At 43.0% G+C, this 24,170-nt stretch overlaps 1 protein-coding gene across 1 annotated transcript in view; it reads left to right on the top strand.

Annotated features, from left to right (window-relative positions):
* Positions 1-24,170, top strand: part of LOC133219214 (sucrase-isomaltase, intestinal-like) — a 60,793-nt gene that overhangs the window by 9,891 nt on the left and 26,732 nt on the right. Inside the window, exons 6-13 of the mRNA XM_061366384.1 lie at positions 4,260-4,428; positions 5,123-5,219; positions 6,294-6,406; positions 14,884-15,009; positions 16,042-16,173; positions 21,565-21,678; positions 21,790-21,906; positions 21,990-22,074. Of these exons, the coding sequence (XP_061222368.1) occupies positions 4,260-4,428; positions 5,123-5,219; positions 6,294-6,406; positions 14,884-15,009; positions 16,042-16,173; positions 21,565-21,678; positions 21,790-21,906; positions 21,990-22,074 (953 nt within the window). The remainder of the gene's footprint in view (positions 1-4,259; positions 4,429-5,122; positions 5,220-6,293; positions 6,407-14,883; positions 15,010-16,041; positions 16,174-21,564; positions 21,679-21,789; positions 21,907-21,989; positions 22,075-24,170) is intronic.

Raw genomic sequence — 24,170 nt, 5'->3', positions numbered from 1 at the left:
GAGGGATGGACTATTGATTTGATTCTCCACTTTAATATCCGTTCTCCATCTGACTTTTCCTTCATGAAGTTATATGAATAATGGAAGGCAGAACATTTTTTTCCAAGCCAAATAAGTGCTCCTTTCTCTCTATTAAGAGTTTGGAATACCTCATTTGCCATCACACTTGGGAAGATATGGCACAAATAACCACAATCTAATCAAGATTTTCCTCAATTTCCAAAAAGGCTGATGCAGAGTTCAGCTGCCTTTTTTATTGATTGTGATAGTAAGCACAGACGCCACTTACCATGAAGACATTTTTACATAGGCAAAGCTATTAGAATGATATATAACACTATTGTCTTAAACTGCAATTTTGCTGAAAGCAACAGGAGCAAGTTGTGTGCATCATGGGTAACTTGAATTTGCTTTTAGTTTGTAAAAGCCATTGTTCTACTCTTCTAATCCTAAAGATTTATGGTACACAGGCAAGAATTATTGTAGGTATATCACATATCCAAGTGTTTTTCAGAACAAAAATGGAGTATTATATATCCAGCCACTTACAGGACATAATCAGACACTATGACAAAAAATACAGTAGAAGTAGAGCAGAACTGTGTCAAGAACTGTAAATATACCTGAAATTCTTTCTTTTAAAGTGGAAAATCTGTTGGTTACTTTCTCTACCTATTTGATGAATCACCTTAAAGGAAAGATAAGCATAATTCATTTCGTGTGCCTTCTGCAGTCCAGTGGTGCTCCAAGACTTACAGCTAATAAGGACTGTGGCTGTTGTGTTAACTCCAGATGGCAACTGAGCCACTTGCTCACTGCCCCCTTCAGCAGGATAGGTGGGAAGAGAATTGGAAGGGTAAAAGTGAGAAAACTCACAGGTTGAGATAAACACGTTAAGAATTAAAATACAATAATAATAACAACAATAAAAATAAAATAACAAAGAGATAAACCCAAATAAACCCAAGAAAGATGAGTTATGCAAATGAAAACAGTTGCTCACCATCAACTGACTGATGCGCAGCCAGTCCCCAGGCAGCAGCAAAACATATTTGAAACTCACCTAAAAATAGGGCCTATGCTCCTCAGCCCCTATGGTGCTTTACTGCTCTATAGGCAGCCTGTGTATACAGCAGTCCCCTGGGCCTTCTGAAAAGGTAGCCCAAGGTCTTCCAAGAGGCTTAGGCCCATGATAGACGTGTGAAGTTTCCCCCTGAATTTGCAAACAGGTGATGTATTCAGTGTGCTCCCTTTCACAAAGCTGTGGTTTCCAAAGGGTCTGGAAGCTGAGTAAAGCAGATGCTAGAGAAGACATTTTCTGCAAGCATCTGAGTAGGATACGTTTTCACACCTCAGAGTAATAATCCAGGATTCATTGCAACAAGAAGGAAAAAACCCTCTCCTGACCTAAAATGATATTTGAATGTCCAGATATTGCATGATGCATGTCCTAATGATACATCATGCATGTGTCCCAAGCGTCCCTCTTAAGTGCCACCAGCTGCTTGCATATGGCAGGTGGGTCCATGCTCTGAGCCGTTGCACACACCACAACTATTAGGTCTCCAATAAACAGAGTGAAGTCATTCAGCCAAGTCAATTGTCATGTCCAGGTCATATTACTCTAAGGTACACGACTCTTGAGTACAGTGCCCGGTGTTTGGAAGAAAACACTAGCTGGGAAGGCAGGCTTCCCAGACAGGCAGCAGGCCGCTGTTAGCAGGCAATGGGCCAGGCAGACATGTGGGATGTACTTCTACAGGCAGGAGCATTCCCACCACAGAGACACCAAAGAGTTAGGACTTTCAGCCATGAACCTGAATGAAGCTACTACCTCTTGAGCAAAGGAAAGGCTTCTCCTCTTCACAGGCTTTGCCATGTCTAGCTGCTGGTAGGGGTTTTTGACAGTGAACAACTTCTCAGCTGTATTTTTAGATGTTTTAGATCCCTTCTGTTGTCCATCACAGCACTGTTATGGGTTGTAGAACTGTCAGAGAACCACACACACAGTGTCATTTTCTGCTCCCTTCTGTTTGCTCTCTTCTTCAGCAGGAAGGGAAGTAGGAGAAATAGAGCATTATTTTATTGTCTCCAAGTGTTTCAGACATCTCTTTTTTTTCATTTAAAAGATTGCTTTTTGCCAACACAACACAAGCAAGCGCATAGAGTAATACAGCAGCTTACCACAGTGTGCTGCAGAGCACAAGGACATCACCTGGGAGTGGAGGCAGAGAGGGATGCCAGGGGAAAACCTATTCATGCTTTCTTTCAGATGGAGTAGACAAAATGGTGCCCAGAGAAAAGAAAGAGTCATTGCCAGTCTTCTTATGTCACAGATAATACTAGATATTGTTCTGGTAAGCAGAGGTCTAGGGGAAGATGACGCTGATGGAGAACGATGGCTGCTGGCAGTGCAGCATGGGAAGCTGCACTGTTGGGAATGGCAGCTCCTGGGGAGCTGAGAGATGTAGGGAAGCAGACCAAGGCACTGTTTTGGTGATGCCATGCAGAAGCTGAGCATATGACAGTGGCCTGAGGGAATGCATGAGGTATGAAACAGTTTCTCTGTGCCATTGAAAGACATGGTGGGGCAGAGGGGTTGTTGCTAGGGTTGGAGTTTGCTTCACCCCAGTGACCCTCCTCTGCTGAGCAGAAGGAGCATTTTTAATGTCATGGCAACACTAATTGCTCTCACGATGGGAAATGTCAGTGCCATAATGTGGGTACCATGAATGTACAAAGCCTCATGTCCTCTCAACAGACATCATGGAGAGAGCTCAATGAGTTAGGACAGATATTCAAGCTCTTCCCAGAGCATCTCCCCTCCGGCATCCTTTGCTTTTTGCATAATCCCATGGTCTGCTCAGAGCAGTGGCTGTGCCCGCCTTGCCATAGAGCAGAGCTACGTGATGGTGCTCCTTTGGACAGGAATACAGCTCCACAGAGCCCACCCCTGTTCCTACACAGCAGCAACTTATTGCAGAAAGGCCTCTGTTTGCCAAGGGGTGGATCTGATTCTCAGGGATATTTTGCGTGCATTAACCTTCCTATAAAAAATAACCTTATTCAGTACTGTGTGTAGGTGGAGGAGATGATGGAAGGAAGTGAGGGTTGCTGCTGGCAAGCAACCAAATCAAGGTTTAAATACAAATTCTTACTTTTCCTGCTTGTGAGAAATGCCAAATAGACCTTTTTAAAATAAGACAGACCACTGTGTGTGCTTGACTTAAAACTAGGACACTTTAGGGATAGACTGTGCCTGCTTTGAATGGAGAGGAAGGAGGGTACCTTGGAGCCATCTCTGGGCATCTCAGTGAGGGGCCATCCTTGCTTCCTCAAAGAGAGGCCAGCATAGTGAGGCCGGTTCTGATTCACTGGCCAATTTGATCAACTATTTAATTTTGTCAAAATCATTGACAAAAGACCATTAAAAGGAGAGTTATGCCACTTGTATGCTCTATGGTTTTGGCTCATTTATTTTAATTAGCTGTAACAAATTCAGGCTAAACAAGGCTCGAGAGGGTGCTATCTAAATGTGGTATTCGTGGCATACACAGTGCCATTAACAAAACACTTCTCCACAGCTTGACTATATTCTCTCCCATCTAGCACACAGCTCATTATAGCACGAGAGATAGAAAACAGAATGTAACACCTAATTAAAACGTGAGCCCGTGTCCACAGATGATTCAGTAGAAATCAAGGTGTTAAACTGGTGAGAGAAGTGAGAGAGTCATCATGTTAAAAACATCTCATTCAAGCAGTCTGGAGGAACCTATCCCTTTGCTTCAGGTGCCTGCATAAAGTAGGGGTAACGAGTATTTGGGTCCTGATCCAGCAAAAGATTAGAAAGTAAAAACTGGTAATATGAAATGTCTGTTGTTCCCATTAAGGATTCTGAACCCCACTGCGTAATAACAGTTTTTAGTCCGCCATGTTTGGTTGTCATAGAAATACCACAAGCAACCACTTATTTTGGTAATAGGATTACAGATAGTGTCTTCTCTCACTTTAGTGTTCCTTTCAAAATTATGCATTTTATTGTATCAGTAGACGAGATAGCTGCAGCCACTGCAAGATGAATTCAGTGTGTGTTAGGTTAAGTGTGGTAGAGGTTTGCACAGAATTTAGCATTGTGGTAGTTTTTAAATACTGTTAGTCTCCAAAATACAGAAGAAATATAAGCAGGCAGATATGAACTTCAAATGATGCATAACAAAGAGAAGCAAACTAATCATGTCCCCCTCTGTTTGTTGTAGGTGGGACAGTCCCCTCAGTGATCTGATTTTCTCCAACCAGTATCTTCAGATCACAACTACTGTGCCATCCACTTCGGTGTATGGGTTTGGTGAACATGAGCACCCATCCTTCAAACACAGCATGGACTTTGTTACCTATGGCATGTTCAGCAGAGATCAGGCACCAGAGGTAATTCACTTTGTGCAGCACATTGTCCTAAGTTGTACCACCACAAGGAGGTGGTGAGGTATAGCTTTGCTGAGGGACCACCTCTCTTGGTATGGTAGCACTGCTAACGCGAATCAGTGCCAAACACTGAATGTCACACATTTCACAGGTGTCTTAAGGTTTAATTAAATGACAATACCGTGAGTCATTTTGAGGGAACTTTGAAACCTTTTATCAGAAGCTTTCTCACGATGCAGTTAGTTTCCAGGGGAAAAAAAAGTATTTTGTGTGACAAGATCCTGGTTCAGGAAAGCATTTAATTTCATGCTTGGTTCAATCCATGTTCATCCAAAGAAGCTGGACTTCAGCAGGACCTGTTAGATGTCCAGCTAAACTTGAGTCAGTGGTTGATGAATCTATTTTAACTAGCAAAGCAGCTCTTACCAGTGCCATTTAGAGGGTTTTGGCAGAGTATTTAGGTTTAACTTTTTAGGGGAGACTAAAAAGTACCATCAGGATGAGGCAGAAAAAAAATAACTCTTTTCTATCAATTTAACTTCATACCAGTTTAGACAAAAAAAAATCCCTGACCTTTCAAAACAAGTCTCTAACTATGAATGAATTGATTTCCTTGTCTTCCCATATGTACATAGCTAACAGAAAATATGAAAAATAGACTAGTCAAGCCATACTTAACGTGTTGTTTGTATTTCAGCCATTTGCTAACCTCTATGGAGTTCACCCTTTCTATTTGTGTGTAGAAGCTGACTCCAATGCTCATGGTGTTCTCCTGCTGAACTCCAATGCACAAGGTAAGAAGATATATGGATTCTTTTATAGACTGCATATAGAAAGATGGTATAAAAAGCTGTTTTACCGATTGCTTTTTCAATGTGCTTTTTCAAATAAAAGTGACTGCTCCATAACTGATGTCACAGGAATTGCTATGAAGTTTTCAAAGGGATTTCATTAGAACGACTGCTCAATAAGGTGAAGTATTTTCAGGAAAAAAAAATTATTAAGTTTTGGGTTGTTTTTTGTTTTTTTTCTTTTTAAAACCCAGATGCACAAACAGGTAGAGGAGAAGGTGGAAGAAATTTCCTCTGGGATTGGCATAATCAATTTAGTTTAGTCCTATGTTCTGCCTGCGGAGAATAGTTTTGTGTGTTGCCATGGTCACCTTACTGTATTAATCCAGTGCTATAATTTCAGAAAAGGGGAATCTTTGCTCAGTCTATAAAATCAGTTTTTCCTGGAAGCCAATGACGTCCAATTAGAAGATTAAAATAGCATAAAGGAACCCTGAACACAAGCTTCTGGTTCCTTTTTATATATAAATGAAACTGAGGCAAATGGATCCGTGAAATCTACTCTGTGTGGTTTTCTGTGATTTATTGTTGCACAATGCCAATCTGAAAGAGGAGATTCCAGAAACACTGGACAATTGCTAGCCTACATCCAGGTCCTGTTTGCTCATCCATTCATACCCACAAGGTGTCAAGTAGTGACTTGAATGTGTCATCTTTGCCTCAGGATACATTTATGCACATAGAAGAGTCCAGCATGTATATATTTATGGTAAGATAGGGTACAGTAAAATATTTCAATTGGAAAGCACCGACAGTGATCATCTAGTCCTGACCACTTCAGGGCTGAACAAAAGTTTAAGCATGTTATTAAGGGAATTGTCCAAATGCCTCTCATACACTGCCAGGGCTTGGGGCATCAACTGCATCTCGAGGAAGCCTGTTCCAATGTTTGACTACCCTCTCAGTAACAAATTGTTCCCTAATGTCAAGTCTGAACTTTCCCTGGCGCCGCTTTGAAGCATTCCCACATATAGTGCAGAACTGATTTGTACTGAGAACCTGTTTTTCTCTTTTCAGATGTTTCTCTGAGTCCAAACCCATCTTTAACTTTTCGCACTATTGGAGGGATCCTTGATTTCTATGTCTTCCTTGGACCAACTCCTGAAAACGTAATTCAGCAATACACAGAGGTTAGTAGAAAAGTGCCTATGGCACACGGGGCAGTACCTTGTAATGAACACGCGTCAGTATCTGGTAGTATCAGCAGGCAGCACAACCAAAACCTTGTCCTCACTTGTTCACACAAGGCCATAGTTTCAGGTCCATAGTGGCATGTGCTCAAGCATCTGCAAGAGGTCTGTCTAAAGGTAGCAGTCTGGCTGTGTGTTCAGTGCACAGTCTTTCCTGCAGCATTTCACTATTGAGAGGAGTGCATTAAAGGGATGCAATGATGAGAAAGGAATTTGTCCAAGCTTACTTTTCTCCAGGCCATGGTAGTTTTACAGTCTTCACTACATGGCTGTAATGGTGTTCTGACACTGCGCGTGGAGAAAACAATGTAGGTAGTGCACAGATGGGAATGTTTGGGAACTTTACATCTGCCAGACTTCAGAGGTGTTGAATGAACTTCAAAGGCTTCATGCCTTTGTTTGCTACTGGAATTGCCTGTTGGTTTTGGAGTTGTCACCCTGTTTTTTACTAATGAAAACCTATGTAATTGCATTGGAGAGCACAGATGTGAAAAAGCGTATTTACTGCTGTCTCACAGAGCGTAACTAGCTGCTTTCCAATTGCCCAGTGTTTTCCAAAGAACGGAGAGTACACATGCAAATAGCTGTTTTGGGAGTGTACATTCAGTTCTTATCCAGTGAGGGCTGCCCCGAAAAAAGTAGCAGGTAAAATGTTCTTCCTGATCACCAAATGCCAGGTGCCCATTAGCTGGGACCCTGCACAGAAAATGGTCACTTCAGAATCAAGCTCTGTACATAAAGAAACCAGTGCCCAGTGTGAAGAATGTGGAACAAAGTTGAGAAGGAGCAATTCTCTGTAAGAAGGGGGATGCATGTATACAGACCCTGCTGATTAAGCTGCAACAGGAGGTGCTAAGCAGCCTGTGGTAGGGTATTCCATGGCCAAGCAGTTGGAGCTCACATTGAGATGTGTGTGCGTTCTGCCTTACCGTTTGCTGCCCCACCAATAGGCTTGAGCTCTGATTTTCAGCAAGTATACTGTCTTTCCTAGCTTTTCAAAGCCTCCATAGCACATGCATGCCTTCTTGTATAGTGCTTGAAGTGGAAACAGAAGTATTGTGGTTTGGACCAAGGGAAAAAGAAGGTTTAGCCCAGAAGGAAAGTATTGGTAGGTTATATTTTGGTGATAGAGGGGGGAAAGCCTTGCTTGTGACACTGTTTGGGAGGGCTGGAGTTTCCCCAGTGTAGTAGGCTCTGCTAGACATTCTTATTCCAAGAGAGGTTCAGGTGGTGCCTCCCAGAGAGGTGAGAGGCTGCTGGTGCCCCTCCAAGTCATTCAGAGGTTTCCAGCTCCCTCTGCATGTCTTTCCCACCAGCCACCTCTGCCCCTGGTGCCATAGACCAACCAGCAAACTGGGTTTTGAACTTACACATTAGCAGTCAAACAGAACAAACCAAACCCAAACAACCCCCCTCCCCAGAACCCCCAACAAATAAAGAAGAACAAGTCAAGCGACTCTCCCTCTAGCTGTAGCTTTGGTCCCTGTGATGTAAACGCCTATTTCAGGGGAGTCGCTGTGGGAGCATGGTGGGATTAGAGCCATCCTTGCTTCTTTTCAAAGCCTTTTGCTGGTGTTCGAAGGCAGCATTTCGGTGGCTTAGCAGGTGGCCAGCAGCTGAAAATAAAATGAGAGTTCTCACTCCCCAGCTGATGAGTACTGGCAGCTCACTTGCCACCCCTGCCTCCCTGGAAATGGAGCTGGAGTGATGAAAACAAGGTAAAGGGGAGCCAGTGGGCGTCTCCTAACTAGACATGTCACATGCCAGGACAAAAAAGTCCCCTACTCTGTATTCTCCGAGCTTGCACTCAGCTCTCTAGGGAATCTTAAAGAATGCATGGTAACAATTTCATAGTGAAATAATAACTCCTTCAGTAAACATCCTGAAATTCCGGGATCGCAAATGTTACAATTACCATATTATTAGTCTCTGGGTAATGATTTGGCTTTTATGCACAAGATCTGTGGGAAGGTGAAGGAGACGGAAAAGACTTTATTTTTCAATCGTATTTTCTGTCATACTGAGAGGAGACTGCTGCATGGTCATTGTCATGCTCTCAGGAAGCAGAGGGGGTGGAAATGGGCAGTGTGACTGATGTTGGCAAGGCACTGCACAGCAGCATCCCTTGGCTCTCTTGTCTGTTTGCAAGGGTCTCCTCAGGGAAGTGGTGTTCTGGGAGCTCACAGCTGCAGGGTACCCTGTTGGGACCAGGCTGTTCTGCTGCATCGAGCTCCTTGGGGAAATGTCACCTGCCTTCTGCCTGTGCAAACATGTGCCCAAAATCACTGCAAGGGGTGTTTTGCAGGGACCACTCATGGCATCCTCTCTGGGAAGGTCCCAGTGGTATGCAGGGTGGCCAGGAGCCAGCCAGTGCAAAGATTTTGAGAGCAAGGGAACTGTATCCAGAGCAAAGTGCTCCACAGCTTACACAAATATTTCATGCTGTTGTCTTCAGTGTGCTACTTCAAGATGTGAGCGTGGCCCCTGCTGTACTAGTTTGTGAATGATTTAGGAGTTTAGCTCTGCTCAGGGCTTTTATGCAGCTCCCTCCATAACAGTGAGTTAGGACAGCTTTGCAGTGAAGCTGTTTACTGAGTCTCTTTATTACACAAGCTTTCCCCATGCACCCCTCCAGTTTGCTGCCAGCACTTTGGAGCAGCCCATGGGCTCTTGCCCGGAGTCACTGCTGAGTGGCCTGCTGGGGACAGATGGGCTGTGCTGTGGGTGGGGCTCCCTGTGTGGTGATCAGGGGTGATGGTGGCTGCCCTGCCAGGGCCACCAGCCTCTCTGTGCATCCTCAGGGTGAGGACAGGTGGCAGCAAAACCCGTGGTGGCCTTGGGCGTCCTCCTGGCCCATGCTGATCCGCTTGAAATGGGCTCCAAGAGTGATGCAGGGAGTGGGAAGGGAGCAGAGGCCCATGCCTCTGTCCCCCATGCTGTGCCTTATTCGGAGCCAAAGTGGGCTGTAGGATGCATCTTTCCAGTGACACCACAGCACTACAGCAGTGATAGCAGCAGCAGGGCATGTGGTGGGCATTGTGCAATGGGAAGGAGAAATCTCCATCCTTATTCTTTTGTTCCCTGCTGTCCCTAAACTTTGCCATGAGGAGCACTGTGCTGGGCACATCAGAGATAGTCCTGCCACAGCTTTATGTATTTCATATTGTAGTTGTATTGTAGTTGTAGTTGTTTGTTGTAGTTGTTGAAGGAAGTTGTGAATGCTCCGTCCTTGGCAGTGTTCAAGGCCAGGTTGGACAGAGCCTTGGGTGACATGGTCTAGTGTGTGGTGTCCTTGTCCATGGCAGGAGGATTAAAACTGGATGATCTTAAGGTCCTTTCCAGCTGTAGCTAGTCTATGATTCTATGATTCTACATATGTTTGACGATAATCACACTTTTCTACTACAGAAGAGGTCCAGTGTGTGGAACAGATATATAACACAAATCTCAGCGCAAACGCCTCAGTTAGTTTGCAGGAGGATAAGAAAAAGCAGAAATGAACTAAAGAGCTCAGCCACTGAGCTGAGCCTAGCTGAGGCTCTACAGCCTGATCTAATACCAGTCCACCCTTGCCAAGTCCACCGATGGCCTTTCAGGAGAGAGTAGCAGTGTGTAGCATTGCAATATAAGCTGTATAACAAGACATTCAGCAGAGTTATAGCTAAACAAATGGACACCTAACATCTGTTGGTTGGAGAGAATTTGTTAATAGGTTCGTTATTTTATCAGAAATTATCCAATGACAAGCTTGTCTGCGTGTCTCCCAATTCTGTTTTAAGAACAAATTGCTGGTTTACTTCCTCCTTACAGAACCATAGGATAGTTCTGGACTGAAGGAACCTCAGAAGGTCTTTAGTCCAGCCTCCTATTTGAGAGGTAACGTGGGGAACCTGCTTGTACCTAGTTTATCACAGATGAGTCAGTGAGAGTATCACAGCTGAACGCATAGGTCTCCCCAGAAAAGAATAAGCAGCCGATAAGTGTTTGTGCAGCACAGAAGGTTTGAAGACCTTGGTATTGAAAGTCCTTAAAATTTTTAGCCCCCTGAGGCTGTGAGCATCTTCTTAATAGTTAAGCAGTTGCAGGGCTTTTCTTCTTGCTCTCCTAAGACAAAGTTCAGCTTAATGGTTGGACTTGGTGATCTTAAAGGTCTTTTCCAACTTAGTTGATTCTATGATTCTGTGCATAGACTTTGAGTGGAGGTTACCACCTGCCTGCCTAGGTGCCCACAGTGCTCACTTGCCTGCCTCAACCACAGAAGATGAGCTGGATACAGATATCTGGGCCACAGGAGCATCTATGCAATTTAGCTGTTGTGTCACTATCCAAACACACTTTCTGTGTCTAAATCAAGAGCATTAGCCCACTTGGATTTTTATAGTTTCCTCCTACAGCTCTTCCTTAAAGAAAGGAAGTTTAAACAAATATCAAGCTTCAAAAGTAGTTTTATATGACTAATTAGGCTGCAAGTTTAGCAATCTTAAATGTGCTTGTGTTGCTGGAGAGCTCACCTCCTTTGTAAGTAAGCACGTGAAAGAGTATCTCTCTTTATGGGTTCTATGATATATAGGACGTAACTCTTCAGCCATCTCTCTTGCACCAAAGTCTTTGGTCATGGTGTTTATAGAGCAGGATCCTGATTTACTATATAGCATTTGTAAATTAGTTGATATCCTTGATGCTTATAGTGATAATGTTATTTATCCAGTCTCTTAGCTCAGGGAAAGCCAATACAGGTCACCTGTTCCCTGGGCATGGATTTTTAGCTGTGAGATACATGTTTTCACTGAACTTTTCTCTCACTGCTCCCAGGGCATCTCCCACATTCATCAGCTCTTAGGTGCATCTAAAAAGAATAAATTACATAAAGCCAAGTTATGTAAATCTGGCAAAACCAACAGTGGTCTTATTACCGACACCAGGAGTTATTTAAGACCCAAGTGCAGGAGGAATTGTAGAACAGAAAATAGGATCTATTTCCTTTTCTGCCTCTGCACTACCATACCTTCACCTTTCTTATCTCAGTTTGGATACTCCATATGTTTGCTGTTTCTGCATTTCTCATGTTTTCCTCTCTCAGTTCCCCTGCCGTACCTCATTTACCTTTTCTGATTCTATGGAAGTCAATTTTGCCAAGCAGGCTTTCTCTGCCTAGTGCATTTTGTGATCATTTGTATGCAGAATGCAATCTATACGAATTAACTAGATCCTAAATATATATCAAATCCAACATGCATTTTCAGGTTTGCGAAATTACATTCCTGCCTCTGCTGATCCATCTGCTCGTAGGTACCATATGTCAGTTACTTTATCAGGAAGCTTCAGGGGGATCCATTAGAGAGAGTCCACAGCATAATTAGAAAAAAGAACATTTGTTTTCCCAGCTGCCCTGTTTTCATCTTTCCTCTTCAAATGTTCTGCTGATTTCAATTAAGCTCACCATAGATGTGCCATCCTGGTGAACCTGGGGAACTAATTGCTTTAAAACTTAATATCTTGCTTGCAAGGTGAATTTTCTTCAGTTGGTTCAGCTGTAATCCCAAATGCCTCGAAGGATGCTGTCACAAAATACGCCTTTCTGTGGGCAGCTCTGCTGTATGCAAGCAAGACAGCACTGTCCTGTAAAGGTGAGCAGCTGAACCTCAGCAAACCCCAGGGCTGGGGATGTGTCTTTTGGGAAGGATCCTGGCCAGCACAGCAGTGGCCACAGCTCCACCTCTATCCCTGCTGGTGCTCTACTTGAGTTTTCGATGGGACAGAGGCAGAAGGAAATCCCCATCCAGCTCTCGAAACACATTGTACTGGTGATGTCCAGGCTGATGTCCTCCCCAGCCAGGAGCGACCCAGGGTACTGCAGGACCTGTAGCAGGGCTGCCCAGGCTAGTCACCCGCATGGTGGTTCCTGTGTCCGGGTTTGCTTGAGGAGAGGCAGTGGGTGACACATAGACACATAGGAACACTGCCAGGGCACTGGGATCTGAGTTCAGCTGCAGGATTAATATTTATCAGCTGGTTTCCCTCTTCCTCTTGTCCAAGAGGAGAAGCTTGTGCACAAAACATTTGATTTCATTAGGGAGTTATTTTGGTTTTTCTGTCTTTTTAACCTTGTTTGTAGATGTCACTCTGTTTGCAGTACAGAAAGCACAGGAAATGTTCATCTGCTACAGGAGCACAAAGTGGTGGTGCTCACAGAGCTCATCTTGCAGCCTTAGCTGGTCCAAAATAAACTTTGCTGCCTCCTCAGATGAAGTTATCCTGACTATGGCTAGTGTGGCTGTGACAGAAGCAGACTGCTTGCCTTGAGGCTTGCTGCGCTTTGCTGGACACCTCAGTGCTGCTCACAGGGAGTCCCGAAGATGGCTCTGAGCCACCCTGCCCCCCCTCACTTCTCCACAGGAAAACTCCAGCAGAGCCTGAAAGATGGTCTGGGGGGATCAGGTGTGTACACACAAGCTAGAAACAGCTGCACCATGGTGCCAATGGCATGTTCTTGCCCACCAGCCTCCCCTACGTGGCAGGGACCACCTTCATCTCTCCAGGGCCTCTCCCCCAAGCATGCAGTGGTGTGCAGCAAAGGCTGAGTGCAGCTGCACCCAGAGCATGCTCCTCATAGCTGCTTGTTTGCTCCGAAGAGCTTAGCCCCAGCCAAGTTAGGAGGTTAAGCAGATATTGAGGTGAGTGGAGGGACTTAAGTCCAGTGGAATGGGATGAGTAGCACGTGCTCAGTGCAGTTGTGCTGCTCATCCAGAGTATCCCTCATGGAAGGGACTCAAACCATTAGCCTTGTTACTTCTTCTGGCCTCCTCCTGCTTTGTCTTATGTGAGATAGCAGCATCCCAACAAGGAAAAGCACACTGGTAGCCAAATTTGTAATGCTTAATGCTTAAAGCTTGCCTGTCTGTTCACAACTCATTCTTATTTGGAAGCAGTTTACCCTGTGTGCTCCCCCAGCTGTGGTGCATTAAAACATCCTCTGCTTTTCCACACTTCTCTCCTGTATCTGTCTCTCTGTCCAGTGCAGTGCACACATCTCACCAGCTTTAGTATCTCTGACACATTTTAGAGCAGTTTCAAGTTCAGCACTGCTTTCTCAGGGCAGGCTTGTACTGGAGAAAATCCCATAGGAAGATGTGCCTTTATGTGTTGCGGTCTCTAGAGAGCTTAGCAATGCAATAGATACAGAGTGCCAAGAGTGCCTTGTTTTATTTAATTAAGGTAGGTGGGGTTTAGCTGCCAATATGCAAGTTTTGTTCTTTTTCACTTCTTAGTATAATTACCTAACTATAAAGATCCACAAGGAAATAAGGGAGGAACAGTTTTTTAGCCAAAGAGAATCAATAGATGCAACTGATTAATAAGTCATGGGTGCTTGCTTGCTGCTTGCTTTCCATGTATTGCCTGCAAGGATGTTAGAAATACTGAACAAAGGTTGATTTTATGGGATCTAACTGTTAAAACTGGAGTAAGGATTTCAAGAGATGTCTCCCAGAAAACAGCAGTGTATGCTAATGAGGCAATGTCAGATTTCAGCTTATTTCTAGAACAGACACATTGTGGTTGCTTGCTGCTTGCCCCAGGTTACCAGAGCAGCTCTCACGGGGGGAAGCAGAGCAGGATGCTCCACTCCCCTGTGCTCTCAATTGAGTTTCCTCATGCAATTTATGGCTGGATTATTTGGAGCCACTGGAAATCAAATATTTATAAAATCATATGTACCTTTTGTTTCACTTGAGAATTTTGGGACCAAACAGTGACTCTGACCTTGAAGAGGTCTGTCAATGCCTGGCAACACGATGCTGTGGGCGAGCAATAAGGCCACTCAGTCATAAGTAACTGCATTTTGTCAGGGTGGTGTGTAAATATAATTAAAACTTCAGAGAGCTCAAACAAACACCAGACTCTTGATGAGTTAGTTCAGCTGGATGTGGTAAGAGAAATTAGCAAGGCTGCTGTTGCTGCATTGCATCAGAGATTTCCCTGCTGTTTACCAAAGGGTTTGTGGACTTGGCATGGGTCAGGCTGTGCAAGGCTCCACGCTGGGTTTCTACCAGTGTGTGCCACATAAGTGAAGGCGTGTGCTACTGTGTGGAGGCTGAGACCTTAGCGAGACCCTCATTTAATGTTACCCTGGGCTTCAGACACTGTGTCTTCCACTGGGATGTTCTTAGAAGTGATGTTCAGGGTGGGTGTCACTCAGAACCTCTGCTAAGGACAAGGGCCCACCAGGAGAAGCACTTTTTTGAAGCAAGCATGCTGTACAACGAGCTGTTCTGAGAAAGCAGAAGGTATTTCATGGGTGTCTGATACCTGTGCCCTGATCTTGGTGGCTTAAATGCGCTGTGAGCTTCTCCTGGTGTTTCAGAATAATTTCTCTTCGTCTCACCCTTTGCACTTCTGCGTTCCTATTCCTGCCGTAGGCCATTGGACGCCCTCACATGCCTGCCTACTGGTCCCTGGGATTTCATCTCTCCCGGTGGGGTTATGGCAGCATTGATGTTTTAAAGAGAACTGTTGATCGCATGCACTACTATGATATCCCATACGTAAGTATGAATTTTTCAATGTGTATGCTAATTCTACAATCCAAAGTGACAGGAATACAATTGTGATAGCAGAAAAGTGATTTATCCTACGAAGACTGTCCATAATCTTATGTAGTGGTTTTGCATGTAATATCTTTATAATGCTTAAAAGAACATTTAAAGTAGGCTTTGAACACAAGGTTTAAGTGCTGCTCTTGGCTGCATAGCAGGTGATTCTGGTGTGGATTTACTGTTATGCACTATGAGATGTTAGCATTTTAAAAATAAATTATGGTACTTCTGATGCATATCACTGCCAAACAGTTGCTAATCTAGGTCATCTACATTTCCATTTTGTCCATTGATACCGTGTAACTTTATAGGAGCTGAATCTCCCCTGATGATTATTTACACTTATTATAGCCAATCTCTTAGGTTTCATTTCATATGTTAATTACCTCTAGAAATGCAGTTGCGTACATTCTGATTTTCCATATCAAATATTTCAGTCATAGAATAATACAATCATTGAATAGTTTGGGTTGGAAGGGACTTTTAAAAGTCAGCTCGTCCAACCCCCCTGCAATGAGCAGGGACATCTTCAACTAGATCACGTTGCTCAGAGCCCTGTCCAATCTGACCTTTAATGTTTTCAGGGATGAGGCATCTACCACCTCTCTGGGCAACCTGTTTTGGGGTTTCACCAGCCACACTATGAAAAATGTCTTCCTTATATCCTGTCTGAATCTACCCTCTTTTAGTTTAAAGCCGTTACCCCTTGTCCTACCACAACAGGCCCTACTAAAGAGTCTGTCCCCATTCTTCTTATAAGCTCCATTTAAGTATTAGAAAGGTGCAACAAGGTCTCCCCAGAGCCTTGTCTTCTCCAGGCTGAACAACCCCAACTCTCTCAACCTTTCCTCATAGGAGAGGTGCTCATCCCTTTGATCATTTTTGTGGCCCTCCTCTATACTCACTCCAACAGGTCCATGTACTGAGGACTCCAGAGCTGAATGCACTACTAATGCAATGTTTACTTTAAAAATGTTTTAGGATGTCCAACATTTTGATATTGACTACATGGAGCGTCGCCTGGACTTTACCTATGACAAAGTGAACTATGCAGGTCTGCCACAGTACCTCCAACAGCTGAAGAAGGAAGGAATGCACAATGTCGTGATTCTGGTAAATGAACGATGTTGCTAATTATTTCTCTATTTGTAAGAGCTATTTTCGGCTTAGTGTTCATAGCAGTATCTAGGTGCTAATGCACACATGCTGTTATACCAGATTTTCTATTTTTATCGTTTGTTGAGAAGTGCTGAAGAACAATTTCTCACAGGGTTCATATTTAAATTGTTGCATTTATCAGATACCTGTGTACCAGCACCACCCCTATGCCATAACATTAATTCTCTTTCACTTTGTCTCAGTTACGAGCAATCTCACTTCTATTAAGGGCTGAGTTGAGGTAGGATTGGTTTCATGCCATTCTTTTCCTAAAAATGGACAAATGAGTTTAATATGCACACATAAATAGCTGAATAGTGGAAAAAATCTATTCATAATCATTCTGGAAAGCTAGTAACTGCAATTCATGTTGCCTCATGCTTACTTTGCATCAGAATTAATGTAAGAGATGCTCATTTGCATGAAAATCTGTGGGAAATGTATGTTGAACCTGTAACCAGAATTTGTGTATGAGCAAATGAAGTAACCTGGACACAATTGAAATCAGAGTTTTACATCTTCCCCGCCAGTTCTCCCAACCAAGTTTGCTGGTTTTCCCCAGCAGGCCCCCATACATGTCCTTGTGCCTAAATTACTCTTTGTAAGCTAAGTGAGTGCCAATGGTATCAGGGAAATTTGAGACCAATTAAATTGACATTTAAATAAAATAAAAAAAATTAAGATGTTAAATAAAAGTCCTTGACAGATGCACAGACCTTCCTCTCCAGGGTCCGCCAGCAACGTGGTAGTAGGAGGGCTGCACTCCCCAGCACAGGTTCCTCATCTAAAAACCACATCATCTTGTAAAACAGGTCAAGTCAGAAGTGCCTCCTTGTCCTTATTTTTAATTCCAGAATTTGCTGTAAAGTTCAGCATATGACTGAGGATGGACTAGTCAGCACCACAGATACCCCTCAGTTCAAGAAGGACAGGGACCTGCTGGAGAGAGTCCAGCGCAGGGCAACTAAGATGATTAAGGGAGTGGAGCATCTCCCTTATGAGGAAAGACTGAGGGAGCTGGGTCTCTATAGTTTGGAGAAGAGGAGATTGAGGGGTGACCTTATTAGTGTATATAAATATATAAAGGGGGAGTGTCACGAGGATGGAGCCAGGCTCTTCCCTGTGGCAAACAATGATAGGACAAGGGGCAATGGGTACAAACTGGAACACAAGAGGTTCCACTTAAACTTGAGAAGAAACTTCTTCTCAGTGAGGGTGACAGAACACTGGAACAGGCTGCCCAGGGAGGTTGTGGAATCTCCTTCTCTCTGGAGACATTCAAAACCCGCCTGGACACGTTCCTGTGTAACCTTATCTAGGTGTTCCTGCTCCGGCAGGGAGATTGGACTAGATGATCTTTTGAGGTCCCTTCCAATCTCTAGCATACTGTGATACTGTGATACCCATAGCAGTGTTTGGTTTAAAATAGTTAAAATATTTGCTGTTCTTTGGGCTGCCAGTGGGTTTTTTTTTGTAGTTTTGTTAAAAGTACCTGCTCTGAATTTATTATTGGCCTAATCTGAACTTTGTTGTTGTGCTATAATTATATTCACTGCTAGGAATCTCAAACAAAGACACACATCCCAAACGATTAATTACATATTGATAATGGAAATAGCAGTTTATATTATAAGTGCTGTTAGCCAGCAATTTGCCCACAAAGGTATGTTTCCATGAATGTCCCAGTTCTTTTGCAGCTGTAAACTCAAGAGAAGCTCCAGGGTGCAACAGTGAAAAAACAGTTTCCATCACCGGAGGTCTAAGGCACAGAGTTGAAACAATAACAGATCACTAAGCCACTCTGATGGAGAACAACCTCAAGACAAAAGTAGTCCAATATTAACTGGATGCATTATTGTAAATAATTAAGAGTGATAGATGAGCACATGTGGTGTCAGGACTAAATGCTCTTTCTATTAGGTAGTTTAGATTCCCTATCTCCTAGATGCTGCTCTAAAAATTACCTAATCCGTTTGAGCTCTAATATGAAGTACCACCTGCTATTAATTGTGTTATCTCAAGAAAGTTTGAAGGACATTACTATATCAGTAAAATACCATGAGTTTGGAGTAGTTCTTCCTGTGCACACTTTGGCCTTTCAGTAAATCCACAGTAGTCATCCCTCCTTCATCAGAGTTAGGATGCTTCCAGTTATTTTGTACTTGCTTCTGGGTAAGAAGCTACAGGCAAGCAGTCATGGATCGGTGGGTGAGCTACATTATCTACCTTCTTATTTATGAGCTTAGCTTCAACAACATTTTTAAAAGCCCTTTCAGTTTCCCAGGTGGCACATCCAATCTCTAACATACTGTGATACTGTGATACTGTGAGCAGTGCAAGGATGTGTTGCTATATAAATGTAAATTCAACTGTTAGGCGGATGCAATGACAGTAATAACAACAATTTTTAATCCATGCAAGGAGCTAATGGGAATCCAGATAGGAAGCCCTTCTCTCTTCCTTGCACTAACCCATAACCAAGAACTGTCTTCTGCTCTGGTTCTTTTAGGTAAGCTTGTGAAAAAGAGCAAAAACCGATCCAGTTCGTCCTTCATGTTTTAAAAGCTGATAGAGGGTACACATTGCACTGGTAGTGAAGTTTTCTGTTTTCACTTTATTACAGTGGCTGATATTTTTGTCAAACTCTGACTGTTAGCATTCCTGTAAGTAGAATCAGGAGCTGGAACAGTATAAAGGGCTTCATTCCCAAGTGACAGCAAAGCCATGCTAACTGCAATCAAAGCAAGTGTAATCCAGTTTGATAACAAAAGAACAATTTTCTATTTAGATTCCCTTTGGGTAGTGACAGTAATGAGTGAGTTCCCCAAGTGCAGCAGCACATTGCTGCCTCTCCTGTTGCTGATGATTCCAGGAAATGGGCTCTGATTGCAGTCACTTAGTGTCATGTAAAACCTCTACTAAATGGATTTAGGGGAGACAGGTTCAGTCCTCCTCATCTCAGACCACTATGGTCACAAGCAAAATGCAGATCCTGACAGGCAGCAGTACTAACAGCAGTAACCTGCCTGAGGATGGGACCCTGAACTTGGTTGTGGAATGGCTGGTTCTTCACCATTGGGAAGTCCAGTCCCCACACTTGCATCCAATGCTGAGAGCCCTCCATTCCTAGGATCCTAGCATAGACCCATTATCAGAATCTCTAAATGCAGTCCTTTAGCACTTCTCTCTCCTGATCTCTTTCAGAGGCCACCTCCATTTACAGGAAATTTAGACTGTCGGTATTCGGTCATCATTACAATGTTGAATAACGTGCATGCTTCAGCTGAGTCAGAACAACTGTGTTCTTTAGAAACAAAGAAAGAGATTCTAAAAGTAACAATGACTACAATGCAAAATTATAAACATTATTACTGAAGAGGAGCTGTAACAAAAGACCTTGTATACCTTCCATTAAAACACTAAAGCTAGAAACAGCTAGGAATAACGTGAGTGACAAATCACTTAAAAGTCAATAGCAGCATGCTTATGATTCAAAACAATGCTTGATATCTTCAACATTTTAAAGTCCATCTCTATCAGATGTAGAGGCTAAAATTTCCAGAGGTGAGTTTTTCTGGATGTGCATCAAAATCTGTGTTTGGGGCCATAGGTCTGGATAAGTGCTGGATGCCCCCAAGTCTCAGGGCAATCAGAGTTAAGGATGCTCATCACCTCCTTTCCAAGAGCTGCTAACAGGCGTGAACTTTCTCCCCCACAAACAACCCATGAATGCACAGGAGGGTTTTGTTCTCTTTAGGATGATACTAAGCCTGCATAATATAATAGATGTATGCACTGGAATAACCTTTCAGATGAGCAAAACCAGAAGTTTGGATTAGGAGTAGCTAATTAAGATGACCTTCCAGCCTTTAAGTCCCTTGAGAGGCATCTTTTATGCAGTTATAAGATAATTATTGCAGATGGAGAGTTTTCTCTTTTCCACAGCTGAACTATTACGTTAAAAATGTAATGGACACTTATAACTCTTTATGGAGGTGATGCTGGAGCTAGATAAAGTTGAACACAATTTTGATTTTAAGGTAGGGATTTAGCAGGGACTTTTGTTTACGAGGCATGGAAAAATATGCTTTCTCCACTAAGGCTGTAGCTATCAGAGTGCTTACAAGTAAATCAGGCAACAACTTCAGGTTTAAATGAGCTTTAAACATGCCCTTAAAGAAATTCACCATTTGGGTGATTCTTTTGGTTTAAAGAAGTTTATTCCTTAGACTTTCACATTTTCATGGAAATTCCCTGAAGTTACGGCACAAGCTCGAAGTGAATGGAAGAACTGTTTCAGTGGTTTTTCCATTGTGTTTCATGACTGGAAGGTTTTGCCTTAAGCAGAACCTGAAGGACTAACATTTTCTGAAAAAAAAAGTAAAGGATTCCCTTACTCTGAAATGTCTGCAGTCTTCCTCTGTTCTAAGTAACACTTAGCAGATCGCTGCTCCCAGTCAGGGGTCACTTTGCAAAGTACACTTATCTCCTTTAGGTCCAGTTGACTGCTGAGCAGAGTTGAATAGTATCTCCTCATTCACCAGCATTTCAAAGTTTTCCTAACTTTATTACATACTGCCGTGGTGGGCCACCATCTTCCCCAAGGGAAGATTAATCTCCCTTTCAATGAGCCTGGTGGCTATCAATGGCCATCCTGAGGCAGAGAAGCTGGTGCTGTCAATGCCAGTGGCACTAATGGGAGGTGGTGATGACCCCAAGATTGAAAGGGGCAGCAAGGATGAGCTATGGGGTATAGAATCCTGTGGACTTCACACCTGTGGAAAACGTATGGCCCCACAGGCATGTGTGAATTGGGTTGTTCTGCACTAGGCTGACATAAACCACCCTCATCTGACATCAGATCTGAAGGGAGGACTACCAATGTCCTTTTGAGGTTTGTCCCAGCTTCAAGTCCTTTAAGAAATTTGCTATTGCAACATTGAATTGCTGATGCCAAGGCAGAAGGAATGAGGATTGCCTTGGAGGAAACCCAGAGGTGTCCAAGTGTGGGAATTCCCAGCATAGCAGAGACCTAGGCAAAGGGGAAAGTAAAAAGCTAGTGCCTCTCTAAAATAATTTCAACATAAAATGTCTCATAAAGAATAAAAATGAGGGTATTTAATAATTTCACATTACTTTTGCCTTATACAACAAATACTCATGACATATCTTTAACGACTTTTCCTAAATTATTATGTGCTCTCAACTCTTATTAAATTTTAATGCTGTTTTCTTCCTATTTTATTGCAATCTGCATTGAGAACATAATCCAATTTTTTCTAACAAATAGAAAAGTAATTGTTAGCTTTGGGATTTTGATAATGGAAGTGTAATCACTGTTTTCAGGACCCTTTCATAACTAAGGATGAAGAACCAGGCACTTACAGGCCTTATGACCTTGGAGAGGAAATGGGAGTCTGGGTGAACAACTCTGATGGCATTACTCCTGCTGTTGGGAAGGTTGGTTTATTAAATTGTCTCATGTGTTTGGTCTAGTGCTGCTTCAAAGTGATAAAGCATCTGTGTAACAAAAATAAGAAGATAACCAGATGTCATACCTCTGAACTTTAGGCCTTGCCCCCTGGAGATTCAGTGTTTCCTGACTACACCAACCCCAGGACAGTGGAATGGTGGACCCAGATGTGTCTGGAGTTTAAGGATGTCCTTGACTATGATGGGATCTGGATTGTATGTCTCCTTATATTTGCCCTCCCTTCTTTTAAAAAGAGAAAATGAGGCTTTTGATATGTGTCTTACTCTCTTTATTAAAGGATATGAATGAACCATCCAATTTCTTAGAAGGCCAGTATCCTGGATGTGCTGTTAATAATATCAATAACCCTCCTTACATTCCTAGTAAGTAAAGTTTCCTTCATAATCTTTTTTTATAATCCTGGATTGGTTATTTCTTAGAAAAAAAAATTCACCTTCTCATTTTCCATCTTTCCCTGCCTGTTCTGTGCATTCATTTACATACTTGTTCAAGACTCCATTGGCTCATCTTTGTTGGAGTATCAAACGGAGGCCATTTCCCTCTGTCAGGGGGGTTGCCTGGTAACAGGACTAGAAAAGTGGCTTCCCCTACCACTCTCAACTGGTCTACATCAGAGAAAGGGCAAGATACTTATTCACAATAACAAAGCTACACAGTTATAGAAGGGGTAACCCTTCTGCCTTATCATCACCACAAGCAGTCCCAGGGATGAGCAGTCTATGCTTTTTCCACAAACTGTGGCAAGTAAGATGGCATTCCCTGATTCAATATCTTTTCTTTCTCTTAGGAAAGGGATTTTTATTGCCTTACTAGAAATGGGCTAAAAATAAACTTAAAAATGCCCAAGCCTTTGGGAGACTGATAGGAATGGGAGCACCTCTTCCAGCAACCAAGTTAATGACATGCTCATTCTTCCCCAGGAAGCCATAAGTACTTACAATTAGTTCTAGTGGTCTTGGCAATTAATCCAGTCAACATTTCCCCAGGAAAGCCCAGCTGCCTGAGCAATACTAATATGCAGCAGGAAGTTGATAAATAAATGAGCTATTGACAGTGAAGTACTGAAAATGTCCCTCTTTTCTTTTCAGGCTTTTGTACTGTCATGTGAATTCTTCATTTTATTTATTAAATCTCATTTCTTTTCACTCTGGATACAAGAGAAACATCAACATAACAAAACCATGGCAAACATTACAAAAATATTGCAAATTATTGAAAGCAGAAGCTGAGATTTTAATTGTGATTTTGGTGTTTGCTCTGTTTTCGGGGAAACCGCTGACTGTAACAGTTGTATGCTGGCCCTGTGGGTCTTGTCATTGACCAAAGCCAGGGAACTGATGAGAGATTTCCATCTTTGCCTTAAGTTATCTCCATTTTTGTTAATGGAGCTTCAAAAAAAGGTGTGAGACATTAGGCAAGATGGCCAAAAGAGCAGAGCTCCCCTTATCTTCATAAATAAAGGACTGAGGGATGGACCCATAAAGAGGCTTCTGAGACATGAAACTGAGCTTTGCAACAGCTAGTGTTGATAGCTAAGAGCCATTACCGAGGAGTCAGACCTAGAGACCTAGATATCTACATGACATATAAGAACGGTGAGAGATGCTGAAGACTGTGTTCTGAGCTCAGTTTCTCTCTATGGCTTTCTCCTTCTTGTGCATGTATGCACCCACTTCTGCTTGTGACTCACAGTGTTGGAATCATATCATAGGATCATAGAATGCTTTGGGTTGGAAGGGACCTTAAAGATCATTTAGGTTCAACCCCCCTACCATAGGCAGGAGCACCTTCCACTAGACCAGGTTCTCCAAGCCCTGTGTCCAACCTGGCCTTGAACACTGCCAGGGATGGGGCAGCCACAACTCCTCTGGGCAACCTGTGCCAGCTCCTCAGCACTCTCCTAGTGAAAATTTTCTTCCTAATATCTAACCTTAATCTACCCTCTTTCAGCTTAAAGCCATTCTCCCTTGTCCTATCACTACATGCCCTGGTAAGAAATCCCCTTCCAACTTTCCTGTAGGCCCTCTTTAGATACTGGAAGACTGTTATAATGTCTCCCTGGAGACCTCCCTGGTGTTGGTCTCCCTTCTGCAGACAGGAGCCTAGGGCATTTTTTCCAAGGTATAGGAGATCTGGTTTTAAGCAGTGTTTAAGTGCTTCCTTTTATATTCCATTTTGTGCCAACACTGTATATGCCCTTGGCTGTCCGTTGGTGTAGGTGTGAGGTGGGACCTAAGCTGCCTAATCTGACAAGACTTTAGGACCTTTCTGGGCAGGGTTTTGTTGCCTAAGACTGTTGTCTTAGATGACCGAATCTGTTGAGTCCCAGTCTCAGTGCCTGAGGCTTTTTGTCATCATAGCCTTCAGCCTCCTTATCTAAATTATAACCACGATTGCATGTAACTGGGGTTTGAACTTCTAAAACCACATGTCCTTCAAATCAATTTTCTATAAAACA

The sequence above is a fragment of the Neopsephotus bourkii genome, unplaced genomic scaffold (genome assembly GCF_033783945.1).
Source record: "Neopsephotus bourkii isolate Nb327-2 ecotype Australia unplaced genomic scaffold, CSIRO-AGI_Nbou_v1 NB_1328, whole genome shotgun sequence".
NCBI lineage: Eukaryota > Metazoa > Chordata > Aves > Psittaciformes > Psittacidae > Neopsephotus > Neopsephotus bourkii.
The sequence above is the reverse complement of the archived record's forward strand: the minus strand, read 5'-3'. Positions and strand labels throughout refer to the sequence as shown.